Source organism: Strix aluco, chromosome 1, assembly GCF_031877795.1.
Source record: "Strix aluco isolate bStrAlu1 chromosome 1, bStrAlu1.hap1, whole genome shotgun sequence".
In the NCBI taxonomy this organism is placed as follows: Eukaryota; Metazoa; Chordata; class Aves; order Strigiformes; family Strigidae; genus Strix; species Strix aluco.
This window is the reverse complement of record NC_133931.1, coordinates 51,696,967-51,720,752: the sequence shown is the minus strand read 5'-3', so window position 1 is coordinate 51,720,752 and position 23,786 is coordinate 51,696,967. Positions and strand designations below refer to the sequence as shown.

The 23,786-nt window shown below is 42.3% G+C and overlaps 1 protein-coding gene across 2 annotated transcripts in view; it reads left to right on the top strand.

Moving 5' to 3' along the window:
- The window catches only part of CABLES1 (Cdk5 and Abl enzyme substrate 1), a 76,347-nt gene that overhangs the window by 36,222 nt on the left and 16,339 nt on the right, over positions 1-23,786 (top strand). For both annotated transcript variants that reach the window (XM_074820824.1, XM_074820829.1), the window contains exons 2-7: positions 703-774; positions 3,033-3,125; positions 10,322-10,399; positions 20,652-20,751; positions 22,251-22,407; positions 23,197-23,300. In XM_074820824.1, coding sequence (XP_074676925.1) covers positions 703-774; positions 3,033-3,125; positions 10,322-10,399; positions 20,652-20,751; positions 22,251-22,407; positions 23,197-23,300 — 604 coding nt within the window. The remainder of the gene's footprint in view (positions 1-702; positions 775-3,032; positions 3,126-10,321; positions 10,400-20,651; positions 20,752-22,250; positions 22,408-23,196; positions 23,301-23,786) is intronic.

The window sequence follows — 23,786 nt, the reverse complement described above, 5'->3', positions numbered from 1 at the left end:
CTAGAACAGACGGAAAACTTGAAATGCTAATATTTCCTTACTTCATTTCACTGAAGGTGGAGGAGGGATATGACTCGGCCATAGAAAACTGGTTTAAAACAGGACTAAACTAATCTGTGCTGCTCAGAGGGATGGTCAGAGCTCCCTTTTAAACTGCTGGTGTGTGCCCAGTGCTGCTGGCCACGTCATCTTTCATCTCTCTTCAGTCACTCCTCACAGAAGTGATGAGATGGACATCACTGAGAGTGGCATTTATTTGGTAAAAAGGGCAAGGGGCAAAGAGAAGTGCCCCTTGTGGCAGTGTGAATGACAGGCAGTCTCTGTAGATCTACATCTGCGTTATTTTATCAAAGAACTGTACTTGTAGCATTGCAAACTATACCACAGCAAATGTGGGACTGGTGTTAGGTGGGTGTTAAACCCCTGAAGGAAGGAGAACCTGAAAGCACAAACTGAGGAGGAGCTGATGGGAAGTTTCAACTTCTGTTTTGCTTGTGTGAAGCTTGTATGAAGTAAGTTTGCTTCTGGTTGGGATCAAATTGATTTAGTAGGGTAAGCAGAACACAGCAAAATTGATTAATATCCAAAGGTACGTCTCGGCTAGTGAATGGCAGTTTGTGAGCTTTACTAAATTAACAGCTCTGAGGACTTTCTCGTGCCCTCTAAACCACAGTGATGTGTTGTGTTCTGTTTTCTCTGCAGACGACGGCTGATCTCCCAGCGATCTTCTCTGGAGACTCTGGAGGACATAGAGGAAAATGCCCCACTGAGGAGGTCATTTTATTTACTCTCTCTCTGGTTACGTGTCTGTAAAGCACATACACAGACAGACTTGCTGTCCTGTGCATGTTGGAAAGTAGCTGGGTGTTCACGTTAAAGCTGTTCTTCATAGTGGGTAAAGTGAAACCTCACGCACCCTGCAAGTTGATAGGTGACATGAATTACACGTTCCCTGGCTTTAGGTTATTAAATAAAAAAATCACTATTTAAATAAAATGTCAGGAAATAGAAAGTCAGATTTGATTAGTAGGGTAGTTCAGTTGTCACTAATAGGAGTGACTAGCCTCTAACATAGTACCTTTGAAAAGTAAGTACAAGCTGGTTTAATAAAGTAAGCTTTTGAAGGCTAGTATTTTTAGGTTTTTTTATGGATTTTTATCATTTGTTCTCTCAGCACTCACAATCTTATTTTGGTAACCAGTGTTACTGTCTTTCTATGTTGGCTGGTAGGTTTGTGACTGCTACCTCACTAATAAATCTGCCCCCATCCCTGTTACATCAGCAGCTTCAGTGCAGTTTTATTTCTGCATCCAGGAGGCCACAGCTTCTCTGGGGACCACAGTAATTAGTCACTAGTCAATCCTCTGGGGTGATGGAAAATGGAGCAACTGCTTAATAGTTCAGAAACGGGCTGATAAGTAATCTGACCCCAGTGCATGGTACGCTTCCAGGTCAGCTGTTTGGCAAGGCAGCAGCTTAATTTTGAATGTCTCTTTATCTTGGGACCTGTAATTCAGCTGGTTTATATTGATGTTTAGCCTATAGCCTTGTTTATCTACATGCAGATTGCCTGTCTCTCCCCACCTCAAAGCAAAGACTTAATAGCAGAGGCTGTACCAACTGGCCTACTACCAAGGCTTGATTATTTTTACCAAGCTTACTGTTGAATGCTTACCAGCATATTATGAAGCATTCTCGTAAATGATTCAAATGTGTATGGTTTGCAAGGCAGTATTTTTACTTGCTAATTTGCAGAGTTACTGGTAGAACCTCTCTATTGGTGGTATTTTCCCGTGAAGAAGCTAACAAGGCTAATTGCAACCAGAGGATGAGAGAATCCAGAGGATTTTACTAATAGTAGTAGGCAGAAATGGCAAAGTGATGGGGTCCCCCTCTCTGGGGTGTTCTCATGCAGGGTGGTGGCGTTTGAGTACAGCAGTGGGGACTGGCAGTTCTTGGTGACTTGGGACCAGTAGTCTGTGGTTTCAGTCCAACAAAAGGACCTCGCAGGGTTGGGAAGTTGCTGAACTCTGCCTATGCATAGGAGAGGATGGGAAAAATAGGTTAGGGACGCTCAACACAGAGGGACTGTGCTGGTCCCATGTGCTGGCAGAGGATGCTTGTCCCTTTGCTCCCATGGAGGATGCAGCGGTTGCGGTCCAGCAGCCCTGGCTGTGCAGCGAGCGCAGGAGTTATCTCTGGTGCCTGCGCGCTGTGCTGCAGCTTGCAACACAACAGCACTGAGATGAAACAGAGAACGCTTTCACATGCACTGTGGTTTCAGCTAATTAAAAAGAGCAAGGATGGAATGGGGGGGGGGGGATATTGCTGTTTGTCTCATCTCTCCTCCCTCTGGCAATTTCTTTCTCTAACTGCAATTTAAAAAGTGCTTTCAGATGTAAAATAGATTTAAGGATTAATGTTTTGAAGAAAGATTCTTTTTTTTTTCCCCTGAGGTAATTTATTTTATTTTCAGTTGTTTTGTATGCTGTCAGGAATGTGAAAAGTAATATTTAGAGTTAAAAGCAAATAGGAATTATCCTTGCAAATGAGAGATTTTAAATCTTTCTAAAATTAAAACAAGAAAGAACTTTCCTCAATAGATCTTTTATCAATAGATGAGGAGGATACAAAAGTGTGGGTGTCAGTGTGGGCAGGAAAATCCCATAACCAGGTTTTGTTTTAGTGTTTTTTTTTTTTTTTTCCTCTGAAAGCTTGGGCTAAGCTGTCACGGCAGATTACAGGAAGTTCTATTTTGCTGAGGTTTTTTTATGATGTGGTTTTTTGCATGAAGGGAGGGGTGGTGGTGCCTTTTCTTATTATTATTTTAAATATTTTTTTGTATTTGAGCTGTCGCATTTCCAGACTTATTGTCTTTATTGTTCTTGCTGATTCCTAACACAGGGTGACTTGAATCATTTGTCTTGTCTTTCCTTCCTGCCTTTGTGTAGACTTCTTGGCCGTACAGCAGGGAACGGAGTACTTTTATTTTTTTCTTTCCCCCCCTCCACCCCAACTGATTTATTTTTCAGATGTCGGACACTCTCAGGATCACCCAGACCAAAGAACTTTAAGAAGGTTCATTTTATCAAGAACATGCGGCAACACGATACCAGAAACGGCAGGTACTGTACATCAAAGGCTGCTTCTGCAAAGACCATCCATGGGGCGCAGGGAGAGGGCAGGGTCAGAATCCCTGTGCAAGAGCACAGTGTGCCATTGCTGCTTAACTGAATCTATAGTAATGGGCTTTAAAATAGTCCACGAAGGTGCAGGCTGCAGTGCATGTTCCTTCCTCAGGAGAAGTATGGGTCAATGGAAGTGCTAGCCCATGGATTTTTAAGACCTTTGTTCTCCATTATACAAATAACTTGTGTAAAAGGAGTATCAGTCAGAGTAAACTAGGCATAATCTGGTTGCATTTCCTTGAGGGTAGTGCCATGTGCTAAGTGTGAGAGGGGCACATGGCTGAACCTGCTGGGAACAAGTTTAGCAATGGCTGAATGACATCTCAACATCTATTAGTGGGTGTAAGGGTAGGCGTCAAGATACCTGGGCTGTCAGGGCTGCCTGTGGCAGGAGACTTACCAGACAAGTAACTCAAGAAAACAGCTTCAGGGAAAGGTATTAAGATTATCCTCAGTCTTACAAGATTATAAATGTGACAGATCCCAATCACACTGTTGTGTCCTCCTGGATGCAAAGCGCTGGTTGGTAAATGCACAGTTGGTGATGGTTCTGGCAAGGTGAGGAGTGGGATCCTTGTTGTCAGGGCAGACGCAGGCAGAGGGGCTCCCAGGGGATGTGTGAGGGGTGCAGCTGTGGCCACAGCACACCCTGAGCTGGGGCATGCACTGCCCGGATTGCAGCCATAGGCACCAGTGGGACCTATACAGCAGCAGTCGGCAGGGACTTCCCTTACTGCACAGACACGGTGCCTGTCATAGTGTTCCCATCAGCAGAATAGGTTCTTTACTGCAGTATCATCCAGCTCAGAAATGAAACTAGCTCCTCCCTGCTTACAAAAAAGACACCTGCCCTCTCTGGTTTTTCCCCAAGACAATTTCCCCACGTGCCTCATGATTTTATTCTTGTCCTTCTAAACTTGAATAGGTTTTTAATAGACTACCTGAACAGCTTGCATATAGACTAAACCATCCCACTGAGAGTTGACCCTTGCACATACCTGTTCTTATACAACTGCCGTGGGCGAGAACCACGTACGTTCCTGTGGACCAGTTTGTGCACATAGCCTGTGGTTTCCATCAAACATGGAACCAGGTCAGTAGAAATTCTGACATTACATTGAACCATTGCCCTCTCCCTGGAAGTGTTCAAGGCCAGGTTGGACGGGGCTTTGAGCAACCTGATCTAGGGGAAGGTGTCCCTGCCCATGGCAGGGGAGTTGGAACTAGATGATCTTTAAGGTCACTTCCAACCCAAACCATTCTTTGATTCTATGAACTGCAGGTTTTATGAATAGAATTTTGGTAGGTGTTACTTGGCTTGAACAAAATTTTCCTCACATTCATTCTCACATGTACAATTAAATTAAGTGAAAGGTAGTAATCAACATAAACATTGCAGAAGGTGGCTCTGAGAGACAATGGCTTTTCAGAAACAGCTTTTGCAGCAAACAGACGCATGCAGAACTGTTGACTTAACTATTGTTTGACTAGCAGCTGATTATTGTCTTTACAACAAATACATGTGGAATCAAACACTGAAAAGCAGACCTCTAATTTTAGTCTGTTTTCTACATAAATATATGTACATTCTGGGAATTTCTTATAGCTAAAAAGACTTATTCATAAAGTATTATGCAAATTCTACAGAGAACGAGTAATTTCTGAGATGCATATATAAAATACATCCATAAACTTGATAGAAATATTACCTGTGGAAAAAATGAATAAATATTTGATTCATGAACTCTTCATCTCCTGGAAAAAAAGTATTTCTAGGATATATCCTAGCATTTTGTCTTAGTTCATATATCAGTCATTACATCTGATAATATAACTGAATGTTTTTCTTGCTAAGAAAACAGTGAGTGAGCTTCTGCTACTCGGCTGGCTTCTTATCTTTATCAGCAGACACAGTTTTTCAGAATACTTCCATAATCATAATAAAGATCCCTTTATCTAGAACACAGATACAATAAGAATAAAATACACAGTTTTGAAAATGCTTTTTGTCCTATGGACAAAGAGCCACAGCAATATTAGCTAAAAATAAAATGCAAAGTCAACATTTTGTGTCACCCTGAAGGCTAGCTAAGTCTAGCAGTAAGTAGTCTGAGTGCATACCCTGTTTTTCTGAGGAGTTTGGATGCTATTGCAGTCACTGAAGTTAACAGACGTTCTGGATGAAAAGGACTTCTGGAAATTCAGGTGGATCTGCTTGATGTGTTCATCCTAAAATCAACAGAGTTTCTGAGTACCTTAAAGACCTCTAAAGCTGGTGTCCTCCCTGGTTCCCTGCGACATGGAGGAGCGCAGGTAGTGCAATGGATAGAAAACCCTCCTGGGGCTCCCTCCCATGCCCAGGATGTCGTCCCAGGTGGCTCACGCATGGTCATGCAAGACACAGGTGCTGAGCCAGGCTGGAGTGGTGCTCTCTGAGCTCTCTCTGAAACCCCTGACCCTTCTTTCATGGCATGACAGCCTTTCACTTAACTTGAGGAACCCAGCTTTGAAAACGAAATCTACACAGAATGTATTTTTGAGTGGTGACTTTCATAGCTGGGCTTTAAAATAGCTAGTGCTTTCAGTAATTGTTTCACTGGCATGTGACCATGAGTGTCACAGCAAAGAAAACTGCAGTGTGGATGATAGCTCAGGGCTCCTTTCTCTGGTCCCTGCCCTTGTTTGTGGCTCTCAACCTGTAAAGTGACAAGTCCTTGTCCTGCGGCACTGAGAGCTCTTCCCCTCAGTCCTGGGGATGGCATGTACTGAGCGACCATGCTCTGGATCCAGCCATTGGCAGTCCAGCAGCAAGGCAGGACTGGCTGTGGTTGAAAAATAAAGAGTTCAGCTATTTAGCACAGAGAAAAACCACCTATACATAGACCACAGCTTATCAGCTAGTCCTTGTAAAGCTTCCTGTTGATGGTTCTGTGCACTGGTTAAACCGGTTTCTTTGGATTTGTCAGACCTGACTTACTAAAGAAGCTGAAAAATTAGGTTTGCTAGACTGTATTATCAAAGCAGTGTTGTAAAATAGCACAAAATAAATTTGCCCATTAAAAGACAAAGACAGGTCAACCCTAACATACAAATTAGTATGGGTAGACACCAGCATGTGGTTTCACCCACTTTACTCAGCAGGTTTATTGGTCGTATCTTCCATAAATTGTGAAGCAGGTTTCCTATCTAGCAGAAACAGGGCACTGAAACAGCAACCTGAGCCAGCTGAACAAACAATTCGTGGTTAGAATGGGACAAGAACATTTCTAAAGTCGTCCTCTATAGCAGATATAAAAGCAGTAAAACAATGCTCCTCTCCTACCCCCATGGCATTGCTTTCTTAATTTTTTTGTTAGTATACAGATCTAAGCCAAGGCTAAACACCACCCACAGGCTATGAAAGGGTCTCTTTTGCTGCCCTTCTGATTGTGGATATGCGCACACATGCACTCTAAGAGGTTGACTATTTGCAATGTCCTCACAGTTCATAATGACTCTCAGCCACCTTCCAGTAGTCCCAACTTGAACGTGGGAGACTCCAAAATGATGTCTGCTACCCAGACAGCATCCATGGTTTGTGTATTCACCTATGCGTTCAGGGCAGCAAAGCCCTGGTAGTCAAACATCATCAATCAGGTATGAGAAAAGGAGCTACAGTATTCTGCATGTATATAGTACATATGATGTATAGCACATTGCCTGATCTCAGCCTTTTAGTGCAACACAATCAAACCTAGACAGACACTAAAAAAACCAGACATTTTTCTTCAAGTCAAATGAATTACCGATTCTGTTGAGAGCCTTGTGCTCAGAAAATTTTTGAGGTTTCATAGCATATACCTCATTGAGGAAATTGGAAGATTAGCTTTTACAGTCTCAGACAGTTGCACATTGTCAGAGCTCTCTTGCAAAATAATGGTTGCTCTGAACCATAGTAATTAATACAACTTCTTGGTGAAATGTGAGAATTAGAGAGTGAAAACCTTTTAATGAAGTAATTTTAAACATGTCTTGGTGGCACAGGGGCAATCAGGGCATGTAAACCCACTCTGACTCAAGCTGCTTCTGATGCTGGAGATGGCTCATTCAGAGTGGCACAGGATCATAGACACCCTTGTTGAAGAGTTGAAATACAGGAAAATGCTTTTCTCCCATAAACAAGAATTCAATTTTCTTGAACAGTAACCAGCTTTCACCACACCTTTTTCTCCAAAGCATACTTGTGACAAGTTTTTGGACTTTCTGCTCCAGCAAACCATTGCAGGCCCTCAGATTTTTTTTTTTTTTGTTTTCCATGCGTATCATCAGACCTCGAAATAAAATGCAGTTTTATCCTCTCCATGATGAGCTTCTAACCACTGCCTTCCTTGCTTCTCTTCCAGTCCAGCTCCTAAGGCTATTTTGCACCAGCCCCCTCCAGCAGCTCTGCAGATGTGGCTTTGTGGCATCCTGGCCGTGGAGGCCACGGGCTCCTCTCCTGCGCTACGTAGGAGATCTTTATGTAAAGAGGGTCCCCTGGATTATGGAAAGAGAGGCAATATTTAGGTCCCAAGGGAAAGAAATCTGAAAAAAATCTAGAGGCTGATCTGGTACATTTTATTTCCTTTCTGGTCTGATTCATTCTGATACACGCAGCCAGTTCTCTGTGGTAACTTCCTACTGTTGTCTCTGCTGTGGACATGGAAGCACCAGATTGTTTTTCTTTAAGAGTTGGTGTTTTGTTTAGGAGGTGTAGGGCATTGGTGAAAGAGCTGTATTTCCAGAAGCAACCAGAGGGAGTGGGGGGAATATGCTTAGTGGGTACTGTGGTTTTCCAAATTCAGAGATGCTTTCTGATGTCAGCCTCAAAATCTGTGCCAAGTTTCATACATCAGCAAACAAGGCTTCCAGTGAACAAGCAAGCTGTTGTGAGCAGCAACCATTCAGCAATAAGCAGTGGCAAGCACAAAATTAATCATATGCCAGGTTTTGTTGCTTGTGGATTGCCTTTCTCAAATGGGAGAAATGATTCCCCCCCTGCTCTATAATTTACTGCTGCACCACAAGACCATCTTACAGGATCTGAGATATTTACCATAGGTAAGAGGTGTTAGAGCGTTCAGACAGACAATGAAATCATACTTCATCTGCTGCGGGAGAACTTTCTAATGCTGTATGCATGTTTATTATTAGAAACCGTCCTTTATTAAAGGGTAAATACCACTTTGCTTTTAAACATACTTTTAAGGAAGAAAATAGGATTGCTAAAAGAGAACAATCCAGGAGAAGGAAAATTGATCATTCTGCATTTTTCGAAGCATTACATGCAGCAGCTCTCTTGGGGATCTAAACCTTTTCCAAGAAGAATGACTAAGCTGGTCCCTTAAAGGAAACAGTGTTTTACTAACAGTGTAACTGGTATGAGACTTATAGGTGCATATGGTGGTTTTCGGACAGTAAAGAACAAAATAGCTTACTAGGGCTTGTTGTCCCGCTTTGACCAGTGTAGGACAATGGATGAAAAATTGGAGTGAAATCCTCACATACAGATCTGTGGCACACAATGTCAGAAAAATCAGTGTTGGAGAGCAAAGCAAGCAAGTGCAATAGCCCTGACAACCAGCTTAGCAGTAGGTCCTAGCATTTGGATCACAAGGGGAGATTTTTGGAAAGGTGGAACATCAGTAAATTCTAACACTAAACAGATTAGAAGACGGCACAAATTGCCGTCACCATGTCTTAAAGGAATTTGAGGGGATGCAGGCTGTTGGCCAACTTTAGAGGGAAGAAAGGTCTTTTTAGTGGACATTGTACAATTGTCAGTGTCCTGAACATAATAAGGAAAGAGGGTATATTTATAAACAATCGGTTATTTATTGGCATTTTATATCTTACATCTTGATCAAGCTTCTCTTGACTTCTTGCCAATCTGCATCTCCCAAAACTATAAGAACATAGCTGTAGGCAGTCCACGCAGTTTTATGGAAAGTGGATCTTGACCTCAAGGAGGTTTTGATGTTGCTTAACGATGCATCAGAGCTTGATAACTAAAGGTTTGGCTGTAAAACAGATAGGTTACTCTAAGGTATTTGATTTAATGCCACACAGGGACTTTGAAGGTGATGCAGAGATTTGGAGACTCATTAAAAAATACAAGGCGGTTGCTGTAAGTGTCCTGGTTCCTGAGATAAGCTCTGTGCAGGCAGATAATGTATGCTTTCACGTAGCCAAATCTTGAGCTACCTGCCTATAAGGAATGAAGGCAAGTCATGCTCACAGGAGGGATTCAGCCCTGATAGTTAGTGACTGAGATAGATGTGGTGCTGGAGGAGAAGGGGTGAGAAGCTGTGGGATCAGTCATGCTTGAGTGTCAATGCAACATCATATCTGGGAGGGCTGATGTGATTACTGAGCACAGAGTCTGGCAGGTCGTCAGGGCTAGACACTGATCTTAAAGGTAAGACTGAAGGATAGGATATTTATATCTGCTATCTGTGCAACTGCTGAGGCCAGTGATACTGCTCAGAGACCGAGAAGGGTGATGGGGTAAAACTGGAGAAGACTCAAGGAGGAACCTGGAGAACAGTGATCTGAAAGCTTATGATAATAGCAAACTTTGACTTCATCCATGGATCAAACTGTTTCAGGAACAGGAAGCTGAAAATCGAGGGAGTCCTTTGGTTTAGCAGAGAAAGGTCTTGACCAGCAGCTGGAAATTCTTGTCCGATAAGTGTGGACTCCACAGAGTTGTGGTGTGTTTCACCTGGGTTGGTGCTGGATTTGTCTGTTTAGCTTCAGCCATAGTGGTGAGTTGTCAGAACAGCTCCTTGTCTCTCTGGGTGGACTCCTTTCACTAGGGCTCCTTTCACTAGAAAAACATCTGTCCTGGATTTCAAGGTAGTCTGCCTAGAAAGCCTGTAGAGGGAATGGGACTCCACTACTCATTTGCTGTGTAATGTATGGCACCAGCACTTCTGTAAAGACTCAGTAGCACAATACCCTACCTGTGCGATAAAAAAGAGGAGGGAGAAATCATTCATGATGGAAGTTTTATGATTACGAATTCCTCAATGGTTACATCTGTTGCTTTGCTTATTGTGGTGGGATTTTAAAATTTTAGTCTTTGATTTCTTTTATTTTCTTTTATATTTTAGAATAGTCCTTATCAGCAGCAGAAGATCCTTCTGTAGCATATTTTCAGTGCTGCCATATCGAGACTGTACCCAAGTCGGGTATGTATATTTATACATGTACTACATAGTCTTTCTGGGCCTGCATGTAGACCTGATAATGGACAACAGCATGATGGAGGCTAATGCTTTTACATATCTGCTCTGAGAGAGATAAATGCACTTAGATGTATTTGCCTTGTGGAACATTACCAGGTTAAAACTACAGCTCTCAGTCCCCAGTTTATTTATATGTGTTATGGTATCTCTGATTATTAAACTGGAGAAAACTACCCCCTTGAATCAATGTTCTTGAAAAATGCACTGGTTTTATTGTTTTTTCTGACTTCATTCATCTTTGACAAAACAAGTACTCTAGACAGCATAGCTTTTATTTTATAAGCAGTCAGCTTTCTCCTTCTCCGATGTAAACATGGTGCTACTGTATCTAGATTTCCAGAACTATAGAGAAATATATCATTGAATCATATCATCAAATAACCTTTTTATTGTATATTTAGCCATTGGCCAGATCATTCAGTGAAAACAGATTATTTTGGCAATAAACCGTACAGGTTCTTAGCTGGTGTAAGCAATGTCCATGGAGCTGCCTTGCATCCCTCGACATGCTGAGAGACTAGACCTCTGATAGAAAAGTTAATATTCAGATTGAAGCAGTTCTCCAAAGACTGAGAAAGCTTTTTGCTCATCCACTGAAACTTCAGAAGTGGGAGAAACTGGATTTGGCTAGGAGAAGTTGTCTGGCAGGCTCTGGGGCACAGCTTGCTGGGTGCCTTCAGAGGTGCAGCGCAAAGCTGGGAAGGGCAGTGCTGGTAAGCGGCAGCTCTGTCCCCCCTGGGGTAGAGGAGTAAAGTGTGGCCACCGTGGCTGCTCGCTGAAGAGCTGAGAGTTGCCGGTAGTTGGGGTCAGCTCAGCGCCTGCAGGGTACAAAATCTGTAGGAATATTCAGCTGATACACCGAGGTGGGTTTGAAAGACCCACAAATCATCCAGAGTCAAATTTATCCAGTGCATAAAGGATGAATTTGTCTCATATTTTTCAGCCATCTATTTAATTCTGGAGAATGTTTTGCCATAAGCTGCTTGTCCATCAGTAATTCAAAACAAAAGGAGATTATTTTTAATGCACAAAAGAAAGGAGGCACCTTTGTAGGAGAGTTGACTTGCTCTCCTGTCTCTTACAGTAAATTTTTTCCCTTAATTAAACTGGGATGACACATCGGACAAATTCTTGACAGACTGGCAGCTTTGTTCGTTCTTCCTGGGTACACTGTCATTCATTTATGGTCATTGCCCTGTGGAAATTGCCTCTTTAGTGAAAACTGAATGTATTTTGAAATGCTGATGACTGGTTATACCTTCTAAATTACAGCAGTAACGAGCCCAGCTGCAAACCTAAATATTATTTCAGCATGTAATGTCTTGTACCATGCTTGCGCAGCAAGAACAGCATAGGATGAGAAGGTAGCAAGTGCCAATACTAAACAATCTGTCCCTGTTCCCTTTGCTAAAAAGACAAGATTAAAAAAAAAATGCCCTCTGTCTTTCTTCCAGAGCATCAGAGGAAGAGAGAAACAATTCAGTGGCACCTCCTTCCAGGAACAGCTGGTGCAAAGAACAGATGAGGCAGTATAGCATAAACTGTAGCCACTCTGTTCAGGCTGCACAGTGCTTGCTTACTTAGTTGCACATTTTGGATGTGGTACCAGCAGGGAGAGACACTGGTACCCTTCTGAAGTACTGTAGTGACAGCATCGTTTAGCTTTGCTTTCTCTGAATCTCTGGATTGCTGATGTCTGTCCCTGGGCAAGATGTCCTAACTGGTTTATGTTCTGCAAACATTACTGAATAGTTTATGAAAAGAAACAAATGGTTGCAGGGAACCATGAGCACATCTGCAAGAAGACTGGAATAAGCCCTGGCAGGGGCAGGAGAGCAGGATGGACACACATGCAGGGGAGACTGTTCCATGTGAGAGGAGCACATGGTGGAGCTGGTGCTGCTTCTCCACCTCTGTTCCAACTCGCGGGCGCTGCGGCCAGCAAGGAAATCTCCAGGCACAGCTGTGTTTTGGGGAGGCTGCCAGCCCCCGTTATATTGTAGGCAGCACTGAAGAGCTCTACTGTGTCGATGCTGGCAGCTAAACCGCACTAACAGATCAATTTTAAAAACCTATCTGAAAGGCAGTTCCTGCAGTCACAGCTAAACTCTGTGTACTCTGGGCAAGGGTCGATGGGGCAGCATCACCCCTTACCAACGAGGTGCAAGCAGTGTACTCCAGGCTGTGGCCCTTGCTTGCCCACCCTCCTTGCTGAGGTCAAGCTAGAATAGCAAGAACCCTCCCCAGACCCCCAAACTGTAAGTGGTTGTACAGATACAAATGGAGGTCTGGGGGATGCAGGGAGGAGACCGTGGAAGTACCTTAGAGGCTGGAGTTCGAGCTGTCCCCTGAAATATGTTTCCCAAATCCCTTTCCCCAGCATCCAGGCAGCTGCCAGCTCACTGGAGTGTGGCTGGCAGCAGGCTTTTGAAGGGAAACATTGTAATGAATGGTGGGTTTTTCTACCTGCAGTTTCAGAAGGGCGATCTGGTAGTCCTTGCTAGGGCTGAGAAGGAAGGACACCATGTGCTGGGGGAATTATTTTCTCTAGTTTTCTCTGTTGCGCTGAAGAGAAGCAAAAAGTACAAAGCAGAGTGACATGGTGAGGAGAAAAGAAGTCATGAACAGAAGTAATTACTAGAATTTTCTGCCCTCAAAATTTTGTCAGTACCTTGTGTCTGATGGAAACCTAATGCTTTAGCTTATAGTGCTTTTGTGCAAGGGAAAAATGGGAGAATTAAAACTAAATTGACATAGGTTTTGAGATGTGTTATGTCCTGTTGGAGTCAATGAGAGGCAGGTACTTTTCTGGATCTGGGCCATAAATTCTCCTCTCTAGGTCTGGCTGCCTTAAGATTGCCTACATCTTTGGTGGTGGCATGAAGACAAGCACAGCTTCACCTGTTTCCATGGCCCACAGTAATGGGCAGGACCAGAGCTTGCTTTTGTTCCCCCAACTAGACCAGCAGAGCAGCTGTGAGAGCAGGCATAGCCAGGTGAAAGCAATGTAAGGAAGGCTATACTGCAAGTCAGGAGCTGAAAGAGGCATTGAGCATTTTGCCTGCTGTCTTTCCTTGGCCCCCAGCATCCTGTGGTGTAACAACCCAAAGTCATCAGACCCCTACGCAGGGTTTAGTGGTGGCTGAGGGCAGTGATGAGAGGGTTGCCCTGTACCGAGAGCACTCTTAACAGTGTTATTTGCCCTGTTATTAAATTAACAGACACACACACAAACTCCTGTTACCGTTACCGGTTGATCTGCAGAGGCAGGTACTACCTACAGGATCCAGCAACACTGATAATGTTGTCTGAATGCTTGGCTTTGATTATGTTTTTATGAAATACTAATCATTGTGTGATGCATGGGTTAGAGGTGAGGCAGTTGAAGTGCTAGTGGTGGTACTGCAGGATCAGTTGGGCAGTTGCTACTCTTTTTTTCAATGTATCAGAAATCTTCATGGCTAAAGGGTATTCATGATAGAATTTTTCTGCTGAATAAAATCTTGCTCACCTGTGAAGCATGCATTGAACCTTTTTACCATTGTGGAGAGATACCTGTGCTTTATAAAAATTGTTTATCCTCTCCTTTCTCACCATTCACTGATGTTACACTATGGATCATGTTGACACCCCAGTATTCTTTAATAATGCTTACAAATTTGAAGTATCATTTGTAATGTTATGCTAATACTATTCTGCAAGTTCCTCTTTCTTATTTAAATATAATACTCCAAAAGATGGAAGAGCTACTTTGTGAAGCATGTTGAAACTGGATTTCTGGCTCAGCATTCACTTTATATCTTTCTTGCAGTAGATGAGAATTAATACCCATCTAGTTCTGCAGATGGACAGAAGATGGGAGGTAATGATGGTTATCAGAGGTGCACCTTGTGCAACCCCTGAGCTGCTGTGGTGCACGCCTCCTTTGCCAAAGGTTGTCACGGTGGAAGCTCACAGCAAGTGGAGTTGAGCCTTGGTGCTGTTCCTCTTCCAGGACAGGGGGAGATGCCTCCGGTCACTAGCAAATAGCTGCCCCACCACACATGCACTCAGCACATGCACGTACACATGCACGCTGACCTGCTCTAGGCCCTCAGAGGGGATTTGTGCCATGGCAAACTAATGAGTGGAGCTGTTTGCAGATGGATTAAACAAGACTTGAAGGAATTATTCATTTGGAGATGGGCTTCAGCTGGTTTAAGGTGAATTGCATTTTCAGCCCTTTGAGACAGGAGCTGGGGGTCAGACACAGCGGATAGTCGCCTTTTAGCCATTAGGCAGGTCATGCTCCAGGTGCTAGGGTCACTGCACATGTTCCCAAAGAGGAACTGTTATGGCCAGGCTCTCCCTTGCAGCCAGCACAGGGAATGTGCCAGCAGGTTTCTGCCCACCCAACTCCCTGGCACGATCTGTGCAAGGCACTCTGCAGACCCTCAGTGGGACCCAGCCAGGATGGAGAAGGACCAGGTTCAGCTCTGCCTCCAGGTGGCTACCCTGGAAAAGGCAGATTTCATGGGCAGGGGAAGAAGGGAACCCATTCTCCATTGCTTGCCTGCTCTTGGAGCTTTTCTAGGCACCACTTCTCCTTCAGCTTCCAAGGAGATGGTACACCTCTGGCAGTCCTCATGGATGGTGTCAGAGTCGCTCCATGTGGCCTGCAGGACACAGTGACTGCTTGCAGCCAACTCTGAGAAATCCAGTTCTCATTAGTATTTTAAGGTCCCTAAGCAGTTTCAAAAAAGGCAATGGCAATGTATGTCTGTCACTGTTAGAGGTGTTGTAAAGGAGGAAGAAGGTATCGTATTGTCTTTCCCCTGGGAAAAGAAGTAGTGAAGTTAGTTGAGTTTACAGTTCTGTTGTGTTTTTTTTCCTTTGGCACTCATTATGGTTCATCATTTAAAAACATGTTTTTGAAAAGGGACCTTTTAATCTTGTTTTTATTAACGGTAAAAAACATTCATAGATTGAAATCATACCTATTCTGATAATATTTTATTTTGTGATGTTGTAAGAACCTTTTAAGAACTTCCAAGTTCCTGTGAAGTCCTGCCCAGAAGATGAATCTAGAGGACCTGTAAGAGGAGGAGAGCTGGTGGTGTCATGCAGATGCAGCACTGCAGCGTGGCTAGTCTTACATTCAGCTCTCAGCTGCTGGGCTTACAGTGACTGACTGCCAGTGGGGTGGGAGGTGAAGAGCTACAGGACAGAAAATCCAGAGCATCAGATAGTACATGTCCTTATAAAAGCAGCCAGTTCACCTTGTCTTTTATTCTTCATGGCATTGAATTCATTAAGTGGTTAGAAGCTTACCTGCAGCAGGCATAGATGCTGAATATTGCTGTCTTGACAAGAATATAGGTATTCATCTGACTAAACTTGCCTCCAGTTAAGGGAAATAATGCAATATGAGTAATGGAATGGATTGAAGCCCAGGAAATGGACAGTTCTTCTGAAGGAAAGCAGCAAATCATTAGATAAAAAGAATTTGTGTCCATCAGAAATGCTGCAAACCAGCTTCATGCAGTTTCTAAAGACAAATCACTGCTGAATTTAACTTTGAATTTAACTAAGTGCTGGCCAGAACACTAATGAGTTCAGTGAAGCTGAGAGCAAGAGGTTTTCAATACCATCACTCCAAATAACATGTAGCCACAACAATCAATGAGTCCATAGGCTAGGCATTCCCGATGGCCTTTGTTACCTAAACTCTGAAGTCTTTGTTCGTCTTCAGTATTTAAACTGAGTAAGAAAGTCGTATGCAAAATGAGGCAAAAAGAAGCACCTTTAGGTGAGGTTGACTTGCATGCAACACCTGCTGTCAGTTATTTGGCAGGTCAGGTAACAGGCATTGCAGTGAGTATGGAAAACGGGAATATTTACAGGAGAAATGAGAGCATCTAAATTGCTACAAGGATAGGAGCAGTAAGCACACAGCAAAGTGGGATACTCTGTTACATCCTTCAGATTTGTTACCAAGTTCCTTGCTGTTCTTCCCCAAAAGATTTTTGTATGCCAGGCAATTTTGATAAAGTCATCAATCTTGAGTACTTTTCCTGAGCATTTACCATTCTGGAGGCCTGGGGAGAAGGATAACTATCTGTTTTTAGCTAGTAATAGGGAAACTGAAGTATCTCTGCTTTTCTTTATCATTGCCCATTTTCCTGCTTCTCTTAAATTGAACAAAAACCTAAAACCAAGTGCATATTAGCTTTACAGAAAGACACATAAATCCGGGTTTTTTTTTTCCCACAACAGGACATTTCAAAACTAATCATCTCATGCATGAATTTTACAGACTACCGTTGCTCATTTTTGTAAATTGCCCCATTTCCTTAGATTGAAATTAAGTACTGAATCTCCAAAAGCTAATAGGTTTAAATTTTGAACTTTTACTCTATTGGGCAAAACATCAGGACAAGAACTGACGTGCTGACACCTGAATATGTTTGGAGAGAGAAAAAAGATATTGGTCCATTAAAGCCATCTTTCCAGGAGTTTTTCCACCTCCTGTCCCTGTAAATTGCCACTGGAGTTGTTGTTTTAGCAACACTAATGGCAATTAGGATCTGAAATCTCTCGATCAATTAAAGCAGGCAGTATCAGGCAGCGGGAGATCTGCTGCTGGATTGGCTGGCAGCATGTCTTTTCCCAAGCTGTCATTGTCCCTATATACAGAGATGATAAGTAGAAATGATTTACAGTGACGGATAAGAACAGTGTCTTTTCTTGATGTGTCATGAACCACCTTTGCCTTTAGAATAAATCTTAAGAGTCAGGAATCACTAAGCCTAAAATATACTCACAAAAGGCTTACATCTCTAAATAACAATTATCAGATTCCTTTTTGCAATAAGCAGAAGGGTTTTTCATCTATCTAGAAATCTATTTAATATTTAATGGACTTCTAAATTATTCACAGGTTAAAGTGTTCAACTGTTGCTGTCATTTAAAGAGCAAGTGCCCAGCAGGAGTCTTGCATGGGGCTTTGTAGATCACATCAAAGCATAATGTTTGATTCATTAAAGAAATGTTACACTTCCAAAGGTAATACCATCCAATTTATATTCTGTTAATCCTGGCCTGACTAAGACATGGTGAGATTTCCTGTTTTGATTCTTGCCTACCTGCTCAGTAAAACTTTTCACTGTCCCACAACAAATTTGAGATCCCAAATCATCTGGTACTGTTACAAGAAAATCTGCAAACTCTTGTTAGGTGGAGAAACTTTTGTTTTTTCTGCAGTCCTGGATAACTAAAACAATATGCTTCATTTTGAGTGTAGTTTATAACACTGCTCAGCTTTCTGGAAATGGTATGCATAAATAGAATATGTAGAGCTGGACACTGATGTAAATCAGGGTAACTCTCCAAACTTTGTCAGAAACTGGGATCTGTTTTTTTTGCCTCCTAAGGAAATGTCATCCCTGCTCTTCTCATTTCCTCAAGCTTTCCCTGCTCAAGTAAAGTGAAGGTAGTGAAATTAAGTTCCCATGATTTATTTTTGCTTTTCGGTGTCTGCTCAAATCCCTTGAAAACTTTAATAAAAAGCACTTCTGGAAAATAAAACAGGAAAGTTTTCTATGAAGGAGGTTTTCTTCACTTAAAAGCCTCTTTGGCAAGGACCATCTTTCCTACTCTGCATTTTGTAAGCACCTTTTACTACTGGGTATTGGTTTGTGCAGTTCCTCAGTCACATCAGTAATCTAAATAACTTGAACATAGTGAAAGCTGCTTTTTTTTTTTTTTGTATAAGTGCCTATCCTCCATATATTCCTGCCCCATGGGGCCCATTGACTGTGATGCCATGTGAGGGCATGTGTCCTGAAGAACTTGGTGGCAGTGGTTGGCAGCACAGGTGCTGTGGCTGTATCCAAACAGCCATCCTGACTGTTCCCCAGGCACAACTCACCCATTTGGAGAGGGCAAAGCCTAGGTCTTTCCTCAGTGCTCTTGGGATTTTGGGAGTGTGGGAAGGAAGCAGCTGTGCTGGGGCTCCCCCAGCAGCAGGGTGGCAGCCCTTGGACTTGCTCTCCCAGCAAGAGCTTTGTTGAGGCATTTATGAACTTTTTGTCTGTAATAGGAGGGAGGGAAAAAAATCAAGGCTTGTCTTACAAAAAGTTGACTAGCTTGCTGTTGATTGTAGCAATAGGGAAAAGGATAAAGTCAGGTCACCTAGGAACTTCTTATTAGGTGTTCAGCAAGATCTTTTACCAGTGAGAGGAAGATATGCATAAGCTAGGATGAGCCTTTCCATTTATATGCTGATAAGAAACTGCACATTGTTTAGTACTGATTTTCCTCAAGAGAGGGAGTTTAATTTTCTGGTTTATGGACAGGTTTCTCACCAAACAGTAATATTTTTTACTCTGATCTACAATACAAGCAATCATATACTATCTAGAAAGTAGTAGATGTAGAGGAGGGGAAGACCCTAAGCAGCCCTTGCAAAACACCTAGGATGAGGGGGAATGGCTGCAGTGTTGTTCACAGGGTCCTGAAGGTAGAGTCTTCTTTAGAAACATCAGAAAGATGGGAAAATGGAGGCATTAATGTCCCTTGATCTTCAGCTAAAGTCCAGGAATCATTCCCATTTGTGCTCACACACACCAGCTGACCCTGCTCCCAGAGCACTGATTTCAGTCCTCAGAGCTGCTACTTTTTTTTTAAAGCTGCTGTGCTGATTCTTCAAAGGGTGCCAGATTTTCATTTGATCAATTACAGAGTTATCTATCCTTGGCTGTTAATTGCATGGGGAAGTTTCTCCGTGACTTGTTTTCAAAGTCGTAATGGCATTATTTCCTACTATATGTCTGTAAGGTTTTGAGTGGAAGGAAACTAAACTGTTTTATGTGAATTATGTGAAATAATATTATTTCATGTAATTCAGATATTTGTGTTCGGTTTTGGGTTTGGGGGCTTCCTCAGGTTGTGTGTTTGCTTCGTAGATAAGACCTGCTGAAATGGTTACTATGTGGCATTTATCTCTATGAGAAATAGTTCCTTTAAGCACATTCTATGCAAGAGTGGAGCGGCTAATCCCATGCCTCTGACAGAGTTATTTTTACATAATTATTTGTCCAGCCCCTCAGTAACATGATATCAGGAAACAAGAATGATAATGTGACACTGTGCTAAGTGAACTCCAGTCAAGAAACTGAGGGGACTTTGTTGGGATTAGAAACTTGATATAGTCTTTTCCTTTGTCACAGAAGTATGTTTTCCAGCAGATAGACGTGTTGGATTTTTCCAGCAGTAAAGTACATGATTTATTTGGGACTCACCAACTGCCATGTTTCAGAGAAATAGAATGAATGACAGGTTGGAAAGGGAAGGAAACAGTGTGTGCAGAAACACAGTAGGAAATCTCCCAGAGCTGCAGTTGGGTGAAGAGCCTGCAGGGCTTCTCCCTGCATCAGTGTCAGCATCTCTCCCACACAGATTTTTAAGCACATACTTGGACCTCAGCGGAAATCAGCCAGGAAAATATTGCGAGATAAGTACTCTGGAGTTGTATACAGCTGTCATTTGCAGAGCACAAATTTGCTCATAGTCTTTTTTACCTTTGGTCACATTTTGATTGTGAGGCTAAAGCATGGAGTACGTACTGGTTGTCTCAGGCATCTCATTTACCTCCAAGTATAAGGTGCCGAGTGGGTCAGTCCTTCTAAAGTAGATCTCCCAAGTTTCCATCCTTAGACAGTGGAGAGCTGGGTTTCTCCTGACGGCCTCCAGCAGGAGGGTCACTGGACTTTGGACACTCTCCTGCACTTGGAGGAGCTGGAATCCCTCCCAGAGGCTTTCAGGGGCAATTACCTCTGTCTGATGGCATAGGGGGATTTGGGTATGTACTCTGGGAGCACCCATCTGCTGGATACGGGGCGATTGAGTGTTCAGGCAAAGAGTATATGACTTCCAGTTCCTTCCCAGTGCCAGCTTCTGTCAGAGGCACCCAATGATGGGCAACCTTGCCCTGCACCATAGGTGGGGTATGAAGTGCAACCTGGAACAAGGTGAGGGTTTTCTCTGTAATGTATTTTAGACAACACAAGTGCTGCCTGCAGGAAAAGTTGACTGGTCTGTGCTTTGCCTTGGCATGTTTGGCTTAATGCTGCTACCTTATTTCAGCATTGGGTGGTGGAAGATGAACAAGGCGTGTGTATTAAGAGCTGTTTCTGCTCTGGTTTCTTTTTCCCAGGGATATGAAGCTGGATGGTGGACGCCAGTGCCATTCTACTGGAGTGTGTCTGAAAGAGATAATTGGTCTTGAAGGTGTGGAGCTCGGAGCAGATGGGAAGGTGGGGATGCTTCAGTTCCTACTCCCTTAGTTTTTACGTAATAAGGGAAAAAATGGCTTAACTAATAACAAGCACAAATATAAACAAATTATAACAGGCAGTGTAACACAGTAGTTGAAGCACAGTATGTGTAAATAAGCTTAGTAGAAATTCAGGAGGAAAGCCCAAGATGTCAATGCAAACAACTCTGTCTCCTTGAAAAAATTTGCCTCTGGCAACTTCTGAGCCTGTAAAGCATTACTGGATTGAGCAGCCTTCCCCTAGCTCTAGCAGGAGGTATCACTGCAGAGTATATTGTCAGGGGCTTGAAAATAATTTCTGGTGAGAGTTGTAAGCTGTAATTCTGTTTGCTCTCAATTTTATTTAATATATTTTGCCTAACAGTATATTTTTCTAAAGAGCAGGAATTCATTAGTAGAAATATGATGAGTATTTCAAAATCCAAGAGTACATTCACTTGAATAGAATAAGTAATTACAAATCTTTAGAGGAAGTGATCTGTTTTAAATGAATACATAGAGGAGAGACAATTTTAATCACAAATGAAAACATTTTTGCTGAAAGCCTGATTTACTTTTTACCATTCAGTTTACCCAGTCTGCTGTCATATATGGATTTAAAGACCCTAAGTCAATGCTGCTACTCATGGTGTGCTCACCTAACCAGGTGTCAGGCCAGACCACAGGCTGTAAATTCCTGAGGACAGTCTGTCTGCTTATAAATAAATGAAAGCTCACATGTTTTGTTTGATACCTGTTCTGACCTCCTCATAAACCAGTCTAGAGTCTGAGACTTGGGGTTTTTTTCAATATAATGTTATTTTTGGAAAATAAACCTACAAGAAGCAAGGCATAGCTTATTCCTGGCCAAGAGTACAAGCAGAGAATCAGTATGCTCTAAAAATAATTTTGTCACAAGATTTTCATTCACACTTAGTCCATGTTGGGCGGTAGTAAATGATCTTCCACAACATTGCTATAAACTGGAACTCACAACACCAGTAAGACTGCCAGACAAAATCCTAAAGGAGAAAAATACCAGAGAAAGTGCTTAAGTTTAGCAGTGTTCAAGTGATTTGCCTCTGGTAGCTCTGTGCTGAGGGACCCCTATAGATGATGCTGTTTCAGTAAAGAAGCAGCTGAAATCTGCTACAGAGAAGGCCCACTGAAAAAAACCCAACCAAACTGACATATTTTTAAATCTGCCCCTTGAGGAGGATTTTGGAAATCCAGTGTATTAGAGCTTGTGTGTATGTGTTTGTGGTTTTGTTTTGTTGAAGAACTAATGCCTTTGCAAAAGCTTTTTTTGCATGGATAATCTGACTGCACTGAAGCAAATGTAGGTGACTAGTGTTTGTTCATCTGTGCCTAACTATTAAATCCAGAAAATCCTCTGCTAATTTGGCTTCCCTTGCTTCCAATTGGGATGTACCAAAGGCATCCTGCTGCGGCCAAGCTGGGCTGGGAGTAACTGTCTGTCCATTCTGACCTTCTTTTTAGACGGTTTCTTATACACAGTTCCTATTTCCCACCAATGCTCTGGGAACTCGGAGAAACACAATAGACTCCACCTCATCCTTCTCCCAGTTTCGCAATGCAAGCCATCGTAGCCTTTCTTTGGCAAGAGCTAACAGCACCCAGGGGAGCATTGATGCAGGTAACTTCTCAAGAAGCTTGTTTTAATATCCTCAGGTGCCCTGGTGATAGGAAGTTATTGTGAAGGACGGATATATGTCATGTTTTAGCCCCCTTTTCTACTTAAATTAAGCAAAATATAGTCTCATATTGCGGGTGAAACACAGCTCATTCCCTGTTTGTTTAGCAAAGTTGGCTTATGGTTGATGGGAGGTTAAGTAAACAAGACTGCTGGTCATATTGACAGCCCCTGATGGCACTTGACATGCCTCCTCCTGTCACTGGCATTGTTTGTTCCTCCTGCATCAGGCTCATCGTTAACCTTCCTTTGCTATGGAAAATTTACAGTGGCAACATGGTAGTCATAAGCTGAAGGTGTAAATCATACTTGTGACCTTTATTAGGCTGGAGAAGGGCTATGTTTACAAAACGAGGCACAAAACATAAGCCAAAGCACTATATGGTTAAGATATTTTGGCATGGTAAATGAAACAAATCAAAACATCTGCATAAACAGATGAAAACTTGTTGCCGAGAATAAAAGTCATTGTGGAGCTTTATATAATTTTCTAAGCCCTAAATTCATATTTGCCAGGTAATTCATAAGCTGTAGGCCCTCTGTATCTTTGCAAATTGTGTTAGTATTGAAATGCTTAGAGTTTTCAAGATTTAGAGAAATCTTTCAACTTTTCAAAAATCTTGCATGAAGATCATCTTGTGCGTTATCTGTGAACTTGTTTGCCACTTCTGATAAGTCCAGAGATTTCTTGGTGTAATGAATTCCTTTCTTCTATTTACCAATGTTTTATAGGTAGCGACCTGGGAGACTTTGTTGAATATGACCCAAATCTTTTAGATGATCCCCAATGGCCATGTGGCAAACATAAGCGGGTTTTAATATTTCCTTCATATATGGTAAGTGATATGTAAAATTAGGTGTAGCACAGATAAATTTTGGTAACAGTATTTTGAAGATTGAGGTTACATTTGGCTGTATTTTAAGAAGATTATTATTATTTTTAATCTACCAATAACAGCTGTTTGGAATGCTTTGTTCTACATGACAGTTACTTACCAGGACATGTAAAAACAAACTCGTGGAGGTATTACAAAAGTAAATGCTTTTATTACCACTGTATTTCATAAATGCTTTACATGAAAGGCCTGTTCAAACAATGTGCTCATTCTCTTGTGTTCAGAGGAAAATTTATACATCCTCTAATTGGCATCTGTTACAAAATAGGAGGGATGCCCATTAGGGTTTTTCTGAAGTCAGAAGCTGCATTGTGTTTTGATGCTTATCGTTGACTCCTCGAAAAAGCACTTTGGTGTCTACCTTTGTTTCCCAGGTATTTATTTCACCATGGGGTAGTCCTTCCTTTAATTTCAGCAATTATGAGC